The sequence below is a fragment of the Lissotriton vulgaris genome, chromosome 3_1 (assembly GCF_964263255.1).
Source record: "Lissotriton vulgaris chromosome 3_1, aLisVul1.2, whole genome shotgun sequence".
Lineage (NCBI taxonomy): Eukaryota > Metazoa > Chordata > Amphibia > Caudata > Salamandridae > Lissotriton > Lissotriton vulgaris.
Window position 1 is genome coordinate 878446316 of NC_141689.1, and position 13157 is coordinate 878459472.

The 13157-nt window shown below is 44.5% G+C and overlaps 1 protein-coding gene across 1 annotated transcript in view; it reads left to right on the plus strand.

Moving 5' to 3' along the window:
* The window catches only part of TUT7 (terminal uridylyl transferase 7), a 1558036-nt gene that overhangs the window by 261100 nt on the left and 1283779 nt on the right, over positions 1 to 13157 (plus strand). Inside the window, exon 4 of the mRNA XM_086961199.1 lies at positions 9391 to 9568. Within this exon, the coding sequence (XP_086817325.1) occupies positions 9391 to 9568 (178 nt within the window). The remainder of the gene's footprint in view (positions 1 to 9390; positions 9569 to 13157) is intronic.

Genomic DNA, 13157 nt, shown 5'->3' on the forward strand with positions numbered 1-13157 from the left:
GGCACTGGTGGAGGGTGGTAGGAAGGGATTCTGAGGAGGAGGTCATAAGGGGGAGTTGCTTTGGAGTGATGAGGGGCACTGGTGGAGGGGTAGGAACAGGCCCGGTTCTAGAGGGTGGGCCGGGTGGGCCGGGCCCACCCAAACTTTGGCCTGGCCCACCCAAACATAACCCTTGGCCCTGGCAGTGACGTCAGCAAGGCCAGCAGAATATGGCCACTGCAAGTTAAAACGTTCTTCGAACGTTATCTTTCTTTAGGAGTTGCGTGATTGGGACTGGGCTCGCACCCCCAATCACGCATCTCCTATTAGGCAGGTGGGCTCTGTCCCCGCCGGCTCGTGCAGGTACATTAGGGGCACTGCGAAGGGGACAAAGCCTTTCTTTGGAACTGGATTTGTGGATAATTAATTCTTTTCTGCTGGTAAAGAGGAGTTCGTTTTGCCGTTTTCCTGACCTTCCTGCTGAGTGAGAAAATAACTTCAAGCGCTGGTTAGGCAAGAGGTAATTTAAAAGAATAGCTCATGTCTGTTTTTGTCAGACTATCGGGGATTGTTTTACTAGCTGGTATGTGCTTCTTTAATATGGCTTCAAACTGCCGTTTGGTTCCCACCATGACTGCTGCGCGGACCTGTTCAGACTTTTTTCAGGGAGATATTTAAATTCTCGCATTGCTGTTTGAGTCACTGCCCCATGTTAGAATTTGTTCTGTCAGTTTCCTCCTTTGCAAGGAGATCTGGTGTAATGTTCAGCCTGGGGACCTTGAAGGCTGCAAAACGCAAATTTGTTTTAACTTGACTCATTTTTTTGCTCCGGAACAGCCTATGCCAACAACTGTCCTTCCTGCTGTGTATGGTGCCCAGTTACTCATGTATACTCCATTGACGGTGCTGCGTACTTAACAGGTCGAAATGTAGGTACAAAGTATTCGATAATGCTAGGGGTATTGTGGTGCATGTTTTGTAATGACAAACATTTTTCGAAAGACGATCCCATGTCTCTTTTGGCTTTTCTTTGCCCAGCTTCTCTAGTGATAGCAGGTGTTTTTCTGTAGAGGGCCGTCACCGTAGAACGTACACTGTTAGTTATACATGTTCTAATGCTGAGGTGCCCCATATTGTCATGTTCATGAAATGAAAGCTTTGTTTCCACTGCCCCAGCAGCTGACAGCGGGTATTTGGACATTGTGGCTTAACGGCCAGAGCAGTCTACTTTGAAGCTTGGGAACCATGTTCGAGTCTGGCTGAAGGCTCAAGCATCCTGTGATTCTGGGCTAATCACTTAATCTTCCGTTGCCTTATAGACATGGGAAGATGCATGTCCTTTCAATCTTGGAGGGAGGTTGGATGCAAAGTTCTTGGCGACCTTTTCCCCAACGAGACCTTCATCACTTACGAACAGGCAGAAGAGAACTTTTGGCTCGGACAGGGCCAATTCCTACACTGTCGGGGAGTTCAGGATGTGGTGAAGATCACCTGGCCACAGTACCCAGACATTCCACCTCCAACACAAACTATAGATATCCTACTCACGTGTGGTACAGGTCGCAAATACATTTCTCTCCTTTATAAAGCTATGAACCAGGCCTGATCAGCCTTCTCTATTCAGATCTCCTCTAGTGCAGAGGTTTTTGAAGGGGTTAAACCATTTGTACCCCTCTTCACCCTTCATCATGCGACAATGGGACCTTAATTTGGTGCTCACTTTCCTGATGTGTGCGCCATTTGAGACGCTGCGGTTGCTCACCATCAAGACAGCGTTTTTGGTGGCAATAACCTCTGCCAGGAGACTGTCCTCCCAGCCTCCTTACCAGACTATCTTTCCGGACAAGGTAGTGCTCTGGACTAGGGCATCCTTTCTTCCTAAGGTAGGACCACCCTTCCATTTGGGACGGTCGGTCACCCTTCCCATCTTATATGGATCCCGCATCCTTCCAAGAAAGAGGAAAATCTCTATCGTCTGGACCCAAAAAGAGCATCATCATTCTACCTTGATCAAACCAAAGAGTTTCAGGTGGAAGACCAACTCTTTATTGGATACGTGGGTGCAAACAAAGGCTGTGCTTGTCAGAAGAGGACTATATCCTGATGGGTCATCCTCTGTATTAGAATTTGTTATGCCTTAGCGAAGAAGTATCCTCCTGAAGGGCTTAGGGCTCATTCCACCAGGGCGAACACTGCCACCACGGCTCTCCACGTGGTGTTCCAGTCTCTGAAATATGCCAAGCTGCCACGTGGGCATCTCTGCACACGTTTGCTTGACACTACTGCCTGGATTCCCAGGTCCGCAGAGAAGGCCTGTTTGGTCGCTCTCTTTTACAGGACTTTCTGGTCTAAGCTGTTCCGCAGTCCCTCCTCCGGGAATTATATTGCTTGGGTATCTGTTCAAAGATTAGGAATCTGCGGCTTGATGTCTATCAGATGGGCAAGTTACTTACCTTCGGTAACACCTTATCTGGTCGAGATATGATCTAGCTTCAGATTCCTTACCGACTCACCCATCTTCCTCGCACTGCAGACTTGGTTTTCAGTGTCAGGGATATTCCCCTTCAGGGTCTTAGTTGTTCTTTTTTAACACACCATCGTCAGTCACTTCATGGCTTCGTGATTCTGGCGTGAAAAGTACTGACAGCGCACCAGAGTGGTGGTTCTAATGACGATGTGGACGTCTTGACGACAACAAACAGAACGCTGATGTCACACGGAGTTGAGCGACGCCACCTACCGGCACGCAGGGGTACTACTAAGAAAGATCTTCTCGATCCAGCCTGACGCCTGGAAGTTTAACGCCTTAAACGCGGCGGCAATTCTGCCACTAGGCGGTACGGTCTAAAGGGTGGGCGGGGCTGCGACGGCCAACGGTCGTTCGCAGCACCAGGAAGGGAGTGCTCCCGTCAGCCATTGGCTGATGAGAGCACGGAACTAGTTAAAGGTAAGAAATCTGCGGCTAGATCATGTCTCTACCACATAAGGAGTTACCAAAGGTCAGTAACTTGCCCTTCAGTGTCGTAGAGTGTAGTGGTGAAGAGTAGAGTGATGCATATAGCAGTGGTGCAGAGTAGAGTAGAGAGTAGTAACTTGCCCTTCAGTGTCGTAGAGTGTAGTGGTGAAGAGTAGAGTGATGCATATAGCAGTGGTGCAGAGTAGAATAGAGTGGCATAGAGTGCAATGGTGTCGAGTGGAGTAAAGTGCATTGGTTTTGTGTAGTGGTGTAGAGTGCATTGGTGTAGAGTGTAGTTGTTTAGAGTAGAGTGGAGTAGCACATCGTGGATTGCTGTGTCATACAGTGCAGTGCCGTAGAGGGCAGTGGCATAAACTACAATGTCAGAATGCAGTGGGGCAGAATAAGTTAGTGACATAGAATGCAGTGGCGTAGTGTGGTCAAGAGTAGAGCGGTGCAGCATAGATTGGAGTAGAGTAGCATGGAGTGCAGTGTCGTAAAGTAGATTGTTTCAAAGTAGAGTGAAGTGGCATTGAATGGAGTGGTGCAGGATAGAGTACAGTGGCGTAGATTAGAGTGGCATAGAGTTCAGTGACATGGAGTGATGCAGAGCAGATAGGCTTGGAGTGGTGCAGGTTAGAGTGCATTGGTGCAGAGTGGCATAGAGTGCAGTGATACAGAGTAGATTAGTGTAGAGTGTAGCGGTGTACCTTGCATTGATGTAGAGTGGGGTAGATTGGTTCAGAGTAGAGTGTGGTGACATTGGGTGCAGAATAAAGTTAAGTGGCGGAGATTACAGTGTTACAAAGTAGAATAGAGTGCAGTGGGCCAAAGTAGGTCGGCCTAGAGTGCATTGGTTTTCAGTAAGATGGTGTGAAGTGCAGAGGTTGGAGGAGATTGGCATAGACCTCTGTGGCATAGTGTGGAGTGGTGTAAAGTGGAGTGGCGCACAGTGGAGTAAAGTGCAGAGGCTTAGAGTGCAGTGGTGTAGAGTGGAATGAAGTGGAGTATAGTGGAGTGAGTGGCAAAACACAAATCTAACGGTAAATATTGGGTGGAATGCATTCTAAGGTCCGCTTTCAGAATGACCCTAATATGTCTTTGCAAACCGACAACTGCACTGTCTGTTAGGCTTAAACCTAAAAATGTAGAGCGTTTCTGTTCCCTCGCCCTTAATAATGTAGCTCTTGAGTATTTGCACTATTAAATCAGGGTCCTCCTTGCATCCCTTACCTCCCCTGTCCAATTGCACAAATGTCTTGAGAATGGTGTGCATATGATTTGGCTCACACTTAATTTTTCTATCTCATTTGTGGATGCAACTGGGTTTTCTCATACTCCCTCCAGAACGTGCTCATTCCTGTGCCTCTCCCCACTTTGCTGAGTTTTGCTGCATTGATGCTTGCCTGTTCATTGCCTTGCTATTTTGTTTTGATTGATTGGACCAATGGATTGTATTGCCGTCTTGGCAAAGGGCTATGTGATTGAGTCCAGAGACTTGGAACACGGAACTGGGGCAGTCAGGCGCATTAGATATTCCCGTGGGAGATGATGTGCCGGCCTCTGTTCTTGATTACACATAGTTTGATTCTGTGCAAATCACTTCACCTCCCTGTGCCAAAGAAAAGAAAAAATGTGAAGTGTAATGCATGAATTTTATTTGTGTAATCCCCACTTAATGTTCATGATCTTGTAGGTTGTCTCAATACTTTATGTAATGCACAGTGCACCGTTGCTTTCTAGCTATGTTTGCACTATAGAAATACCAATACATACAGATGTGTGGATGCTGAAAGTAGCAGTCTAGTGATGCTGCATTGCCTCCGGGGGTTGCAGGCATGCGTAACTGCGGAAATCGTGAAACAGATTGCTAAACTGTAGAAATGAGTCCGAGGATAATAAAAGATATGGCGAGGTCCTTTCTAATGTTACCAAGTATGCCCGCTAGGTAATGCCCCCAATGCTTAGTCCGCTGCGGGGCTCCTCATCATCTTTGGGAAGTCGGAGAACGGTCGGCACAAAGTCAGTGAGATGGTGTTTTCAGGGGCGTTTCGGAGAATGATCAGTCCACATAAAGAAGGAAGTAGGGATTTGCAGTAAATATCTGTTGAGGAAAGTAATAAACAGCTGCTGTGAATGTGATAATTGATGGTAAAGGCTAAAAAAGTTGTTTAGTAGCGAAGTTTTACAACATGTGGAGCACCTGCAGTAACTGAATTATCAAATTTGTACCGAAGTATGTGAAGCACATAATGTAGTTTTCAAACCATTGACAAAAGATTATGGAATAAAAATCAAATGGAAGTGGGACCGAGTCTCGTTGACAGTGCCAATGTTGGTGTAAAGGACAGAATAGGCAGCAGCCGGTGCAGTTTGCCACCTATCCTGGTACCCATTAATTAGGGATTTAGGCAACAAGGGCAAGGCAATTCATTAGGGGATTGGTATATTTTATAATTTTCATTTTTTTAATATTCCAAATTTACCCTGCACATGAATATTTGGTGTGTGTGGCACACATGCTACGAACATATATATGTTAATAAGTTACAATTAGAGGTGCTCCTTTCAAAAGGAGCCCTAAAGCCAGTTCCCCTGCAACACCAGGGAAAGGGTGTCTATTCCCTTCACTTCCTCATCCCCTAAAAGGACATATCCCGCAGGCCAATCCTCGATCTTCCCCATCTCAACATATACATCATGTTAGTGTATTTTCACATGGTCACACAACAGGATGTCATCCTTCTTCTGCAAGGCAACTTCATGGCCACCCTGGACTTGAAGTATGCCTTCTTTTACGTCCTGATTCACCCAGCTCTTCGATGTTTGCTTTGCTTCATGGTAAGCGGTCAACACGACCAGTTCAATGTGCTAGCCGTTGAAGTTACCTCGGCTCCAAGGATCATCACCAAATGTCTGGCTGTGGTGGCCGCTCACTTAAGGAGGAAAATAATCCACGTTTCCTTTTCCTTAACTACTCCCTGATCAAGAGTGCAAGCAGATTCGAATGTCTGGCTCAGACCCAGGCCACAGTCTCCCTGCTTCATAGCTCAGGGTTCACTGTAAATGCCACAAAGTCCCACTTGGAGCTTCTGACGGTCCAATCTTCAATCCCGTAGTGGGAAAATACTTCCCCAGCTCTCAGTGGGTGCAGGCGTTCAAACAACTGCTGCCTCACTTTCAGCCACTCAGTCACCTTTCAGTTTGCACTGGTATGCGCCACTTACGAATGATAACCTTATGCATTGCTATAGTGTCCCATGCTAGGGTATGCACCCGCTTCAGGAGTAACTCGCCAGCCAGTGTTCACAAGTAGAAGGTCACATGGTAGTTTTAGTGTTGGTAAGGGCCAGCACCAATCGCTTTCAGCAGTCGTGGAACAGCAACACTTTGTTACAAGACAGACCCTTTGCAGATCCTGTTCCCCAAATGTTACCTCACTTAAAAAGAAAGAAATAAAGTCCCCATCTTTTCTGTGAGCAGCGAAGAAAAAGGGAGAGTAGTTTGAGAAGCTGGGTTACCTGCAACCATTATGGACTTTGATAGTTCATTAGTTGTACTACTGTTTTCCCAGTGGTTTTTAGGTCTCGCGACCTATCAATGCGCGCAAGCGCATTGAGCGTAGCGAGAATTCATGTCCTCAAAACGCTCGTGAAACCAAGGGTTTCGTTCGTGTGGTTTTGTTTAAGTTCACGTGAATCACGTGACCAAACAAGCACACGCATTCACGGCCGCACAGCACATCAAAGGGCTTCGCCCAGCGTGCGCTCTGCGGCTTCTCCTCCCCTAATTAATCATGGCTGGCCGGCTGCTCTGCATTATCAGGTACGTGTTGGTGATTTTCACTTTGTCTCCGTGCGTGCGTTCCCCCACCACTCGTGTTGTTCTCTCCCTTGTTATAGGTATTTTATTTTAGTGCTGATTTAACCATCTTTTTGCTTTAACTCTAAACTTTGTGCAACTCTGAATGTTCATGTGTTCATCTTGCTGCAAAATGTACATTTCAGTGAGTAATTGCGATTGATCTTTTAAAAAAATTTACGAGGAAACGAAAAAGTTTAATACTGCTCGGTCGGATCCCGCCTTTGGTATTCAGAACAGTCTAGCATATCACCGGCATGTGAGGCAGGCTTGGCGCCAGGCGGTTAAACTGAGCATCGGATAATGAGGTGCCCTTTGCAGCCATTCTGCTGCTATCAAACACCCATCCTGCCCTTGTTTGTCGCCATTTCCGCGATGACAAAGGCCGGTGTGGGCTGTGCCTGTCCAGAACATTCTTGTGTTGCACCCCTTGCCGTTAAAAATTTAAACCGGGTTCGCATTACAAAGCCAAAGAACTCGCCTCACAACTTTTAAAGGTCAAGAATAAACCAACTAGCTTTCAGCCTACCTTCACGGCCAATGTTAACTTCGAGATAATAAGAAGGCAAATAGTATTTTAAACGCATATGCTAAACAAATGCATATTTTTGTCCGATGTTTACATACGAAACTGTGTTTTCAAAGTGGATTTTTTGTGTCGCTTGGTTTAAACGTGTCACAAAAAATTGCCAGACCTGTAGCAACAAGTTGGCTTTAGGAGAACTACTACTTATATATAATATGTCGACGCCATGTTGTTTTAGTGAATCAAGAGATTCTAGTCGCCGCACCTCTTATGAATTTTTTGCCAACTTTGTATGCAGCACGATCTCCCCCTAGATTTATTATACTCAGTGTTTGTATATACCATATGAATATATTTTACACTGGCGTGTGATTCATGGAGCTATTACGAAGGGTCAGTTGGTTGAGGTCCTGCTGCAGAGACCTGTACTTACTTTGCAAATTATAGATCAAACCAACCACAACACGACCAACGCGGTTTCACCCACAAGAGAAGAGTGAAATAAGTACCAGCAAGTTGGCTAGCAATAGGCCCTTAATGCATTAGAGCTTTGTGATAGTTTGTGAAAGGTTGATATTGCTATATGTTCTTTTGTATTCACTTGTTTTCCAATCACGGGGTCACCTCAGGTTGCAGAGAGTGCTTAAGCCTAATCACACATCTTCATACAAAGGGGTTCCAAGTTCTGAATGAATAATTTTTTTGTTTGAACTCTCATGTCAGTGAAATGCTCCCTTGCGAAAGCATACTATTATAGCCTTGCAGCCTGCTGCCAAGTGTATCGTTTATTAAAGGGCCTTCTGAATTCGCCTTTCTTCAGTTTGCATGCTTTCTAGAAAATCACACAGATTACACAGCTGCACCTACACTCACACTCACTCACCCTCACACACCCTCAGCCTCATAACACCTCACACACACACACACGGTCACCATAACACCCTCTACATCATACAAAGGCACACGCACACAGCTTCATCCTCACAACACCACACACCATTGGAATACACACACCCTCCCCCTCGCACCACCTCACACACACTCACCCTCACACACAATTACACTCAAAGACCCTTACACACCCTCAATAACATTCTCAAAAATCACACACACTAACACACTCACACACCCTATCAGCATCACACATATCACAATCAATCACCCTTTTCAAACTCACTCACACTCTCTCACATTACACAAATGTCACAAAAAGACGTTAATATTTCACTTCTGTTCTTTTATTTTCCTCACAATATAATACACTGAACATAATCTTCACAAAAGGTGTTTACAACAGTTTAAGCTATTGCCATTATACATTACAATAACTTTTATTTAAGTATTAATTATTTAAAAAAATTCATAACCATTGTTATTTGTAATATCAATACATCTAAGTCACGTAAATACAAAACATGACAAATGCATTACAAATACTATGAGTGTCACATTTGCAAAAGTTAAAAGTATTGGCATTGTAAATGACAAAACTATTAATTTCGCGATTTTCAAAACCAACACATAAATATAAAATGTGTCATTTACAAAGCCAATAGCTCCAACTTTCCTACTGCGAGACCTATTGGAAACGCCAGTGCTTGTTTGGAAATGAGCTTATTTTGGGCTGCTGTTAAATTAAGGTGAAGTAAAAAAAAAAAGCATAAAGTATCGTCCTTTCTCCTGTCTAGGCATAGAATAATGTGTGAGTCATACATACATGTACACATAGAGGATTACACAAACACTGACAGGTATACAAGTGCACAATCCAGCTGCTAAAAATAAGCATTGTCAAAGACAGTAGGTCTGGCTTTAATGTAGTAACGCATGGAGACATAGCCATGCATAAATGCTGTTTGCACGCATTAGCAGGACTATTTGCTTTTGTCATTGCTGTTTTTTAGGTTTTATTTTTAAAATATCGCTGCGTTGTAACGCAGACACTTGCTGTCTGTATTCACTGTGTTTGTTTCATACTTGCCTAGCAAGTTCTTATTTCATTACTTTGTCCGTTTAAAAATGTAGATATTTATGCATAATTTCCTGAAATGTGTATTGTTTTATGCAGGAAAAGGAAGAAGAAGAACTACTTATTACCTTGCCCCCACCAACTGCACCTCAAGCAAAAGTAATAGATCTCGCCATTGATAAAATCTTGCAGAGTGTTGGCTTAAGTAATAAAGACTTGGAAGAAAGACTTGAGATTAAAAACCTAATGGAAAAGCAAGTTCATCAGATTCTACCAGGTATGTACTTAATTTGTGATTTTTTGCATACCAATTTTCTACTCTTTTACCACTTCCATGTTATTTAAACCAACTGTTTTGTTTTAGAAATATTAGCTGTTGTGCAACACATAAGAGTAGGAAATGGTGCAAGGACATTTAAAATACATTATGTTCTAAGGCTTTACTCATACAGGATTCAATTGCATTTACAGAGGCCTGGCTGCCTGTACGGTGATCTCAAGTCCCCCTTATATGACCAAATGGAATTGGACTTGGCGTGCAGGATTTGGAGTGTGGGGTACTGGACAGCAATTAGCAAGAAATATGAGTCCCAGAAACGAAATCCTTTACTTGTACATATAAAGAAAGTGCATAAAAAGCACACTCTGTGTGGTACCTTACGTTGGCTATATGCCATGGTGCTGACCCAGAGTGCGAGTGGTGGTAAAGATGTGGGCATCATGCAGATCTGATCTGTATGCTCTGGACCTGTAGAATAGGGCTGACAGTACTGAAGGAAATTGTAGTGTCTACGATGGCGGAGATTCAGGTGACTTATCACCACCTCTCCTTATGGGATAACACTGGGCCCCAATATCCTCCCTGTGGCATTCTTTTCCAAAATATTAGCTGCAGGTATGACCTTCATCTCCCTAAATTACCGCATTGACCACAGAATGTACTGGTACCTTTCCGAGAGACATACAACTGGCCACCATAAAGACTATTCTTAAACATAATAAACTCTGGATAGCAGTGCATCTTACTAGCTCATGTCCCTGATCGGTGCTGAACCCAAAATGCTCACCAAGATCCCATTCTACAATCTGGCTCAGATGATCCATAAGCTGGTCCACGAGGACCAACATGGATTTATGCCTGATCAAATCTCAAGAAATTGCGTGCTCTGTGCCCAGTTGTCACTGGCTCATACAGCTGATTTCTCCCCTGCTTTTTCCATCATTATCATAGACTAAGGAAAAAGCCTTTTACATGATTCTTTATGCCTTTTTGATGCAGGTGCTCCTAAGGATGAACACTGATCCCTGTTTTGGCCTGTGTAGTTTCCTTGTATGTCTTTCCTAGGCTGCTGGTTAAGGTTACCAATTACTATTAGAACCTTTTTTTATAGAATGAGTAGCGTAACTGGTTGGGTTTTGATGGCCTAATGGTTCAGAGGATAGAGTATCCCGTTATGTTGATGATATCATGCTTTCTCATTCAGCAACTAGAGCTAATGTGAATGCGGAAGATGTTAGGGGAATATGGAGTTGAGAGTTCCTGACTTTTACCTCTATTTTTGGGCAACAGTGATGATCCCCATTGGAGACTGCCTGTTTGGGGTCAGTGCTGACCCAGCAATACACATTAAGACCGACAACCTGGGGTGCTATGGAACTGTGCACTTTTGTTGTGGTTAGTGAAACCCCAGTTTAATATCTATTTGAACAATGTGCTATAGCATGCTCCTTAATGTTGCACGTAGTTGCCGATTTTTATTTATTTTTATTTTTAAAGTTTTATATAGCGCTGGCTAGACCCGGAGGTATCAGAGCGCTTTACATGAGTTACAGCGAGTTACAGGTTACACATAGTAACATCACTTAAATCAAAGAATCACAGGGGGAGAAAAAGGTGGTGGGGAGGAATACACAACGGGAAAAACAAGGACAATAATGTCGGATATCCGGCTAGGTAGGTGACGGCCGAGGGGGTGAAACCAGGGCCAGACTCCGCTTTAGCTGCATATGGCAGCTCCATCGGCCAAGGTTGCTCGTGCATTGAGGTGAGTACACAGTTTTGGTAACTGCCCAGGGGGCGTAGTCAGAGATCCATCAGAACTTCAGAGGTTTGTTATTATGAGTTATATATAGTGCTGGCTAGACCCATAGGTATCAAAGCACTTTATATTAGGCTACACACTGTTACAGAGAATGAAAACAAATACACATTGCGTCAAAAACTAAGCAACAATTGGGAGAGGAAAGAAAGGTGAGACAAATAGGGAGGAGGGGTGAGGGGTAAGTGTGAAGGGGAGGATGAGGGAAAGATGGCAGGAGAGATGAAAGGAAGTCTATCCAAAGATCGACTGGGTAGGTGACGTCCGAGGAGGGAATCCACAGCCCGTCTCCCCAATAGCTAAACAGGTAGCTCCATCGGATATCAGTCAGATAGCTAGGTCTCAACTGATGAGGTAAAGTTCACAGAAGAAAGTCCAGTGGATAAACAGGGCTGGAACTATGAGCAAGGACTGGTGAGGGCAAAGGTCAATAGCTGGGAAGAGTAGAGAGGAGGCGGTAGGGGGTATGGAGAAGAGGAGAAGGGAGAAAAGCCCAGTAGAGAGACGCAGGAGAGTTTGCCCAAAGACCGGTTGGGTAGATGATGGTCAAGGAGGGAAATACATAGCCCATCTCCCCTTTAGCTCGCGAGGTAGCTCCACCGGGCGTCAGTCAAAATGTCAAGGTCTCAGCTGCCGATGGAAAGATCTCCGAGTCAAATGACATGGAAAGTGAGCAGGAGCAGGGTCTGTTTGGGAGTGCCCTGGTGCCTCAGGAGTCCCCCGCGGCGGTTGTCAGGACTGGCCCCAGTCGCCATCTTGGGGACAGGCACTACAGCAAACTCCACCTCCATCTGAGATGCAAGCATTGGTAAACGCAGATGGATGGGGGGGGCGAAGAAATAATGGTAGCCTTTCCAGCAGGAGACGTGGACCAAGGTCCAGCAGGTCGTTGAGCCAGGAATCCGAAGGTGTAACAGGTACTCACTGTGGACTGTGAAGGTTCAGATGAGCGTCTGGTGCTTCTCACAGCAGCAATGGCACAGGCCCAAGATTCAACAGCACAGGCATCAACCAGCTCCCCAGCCGCAGCGATGGTGTGCACTGAGAGTTGGGCGCCGTTACGGCGCTGATTAAAATAGCGCGGGTGGCGGTATCCATCATAGGGTCAGGCAGCAACCTTAATGACGTTTTCAAAATCAGTGTTCCATATCTCGGTCTACCTTTTGCTAGCTTGGCGTTCCGAATGGCAAATCACTACTTTGCAGCATCGCAATTCATTGTGAAGTGAGAAAGGTTTCTGCTTCATTTTATGTTGAAATATATAATAGACATGCATGTTAACCTTAAAGCTGATTGCATAAACTGGACCTTTGGTATCGACAATTTCAAAATTGATGTGGAGAAATTGATTCACATGTAGTGAGTACACCCGTGCATACTGTTATCTTTGTTTTGCTGATTCCACTAAGTTACTGATAGAGACTGAACCTGCAGCGACTTGAAAATAATTTTTATGTCCAATACGCCAAGATCGTTAAGTCCCTCTCCAAGGAGAGAAAAATCAAGAGGAAGACATGTTTGGCAGTTTTCAATGGACTTCTTTAACTAAGATATAAATTCTTAAGTAAAAAGGTTGGGAAGCAGTTCTTAAATAAGCATTCTACAATATCATGTCATAATTTTTTTCATGTAAATCAAGCTGCTCTTTCATCACCATTAGCTGTTATGTAATTACTCCAAAATGTTGTAATAAGTTCTCATATTTAATTACCACGATCTTCATTTATTTTCCTATCGAGACATTTTTCTTCTCTAAGGGGACAGTTT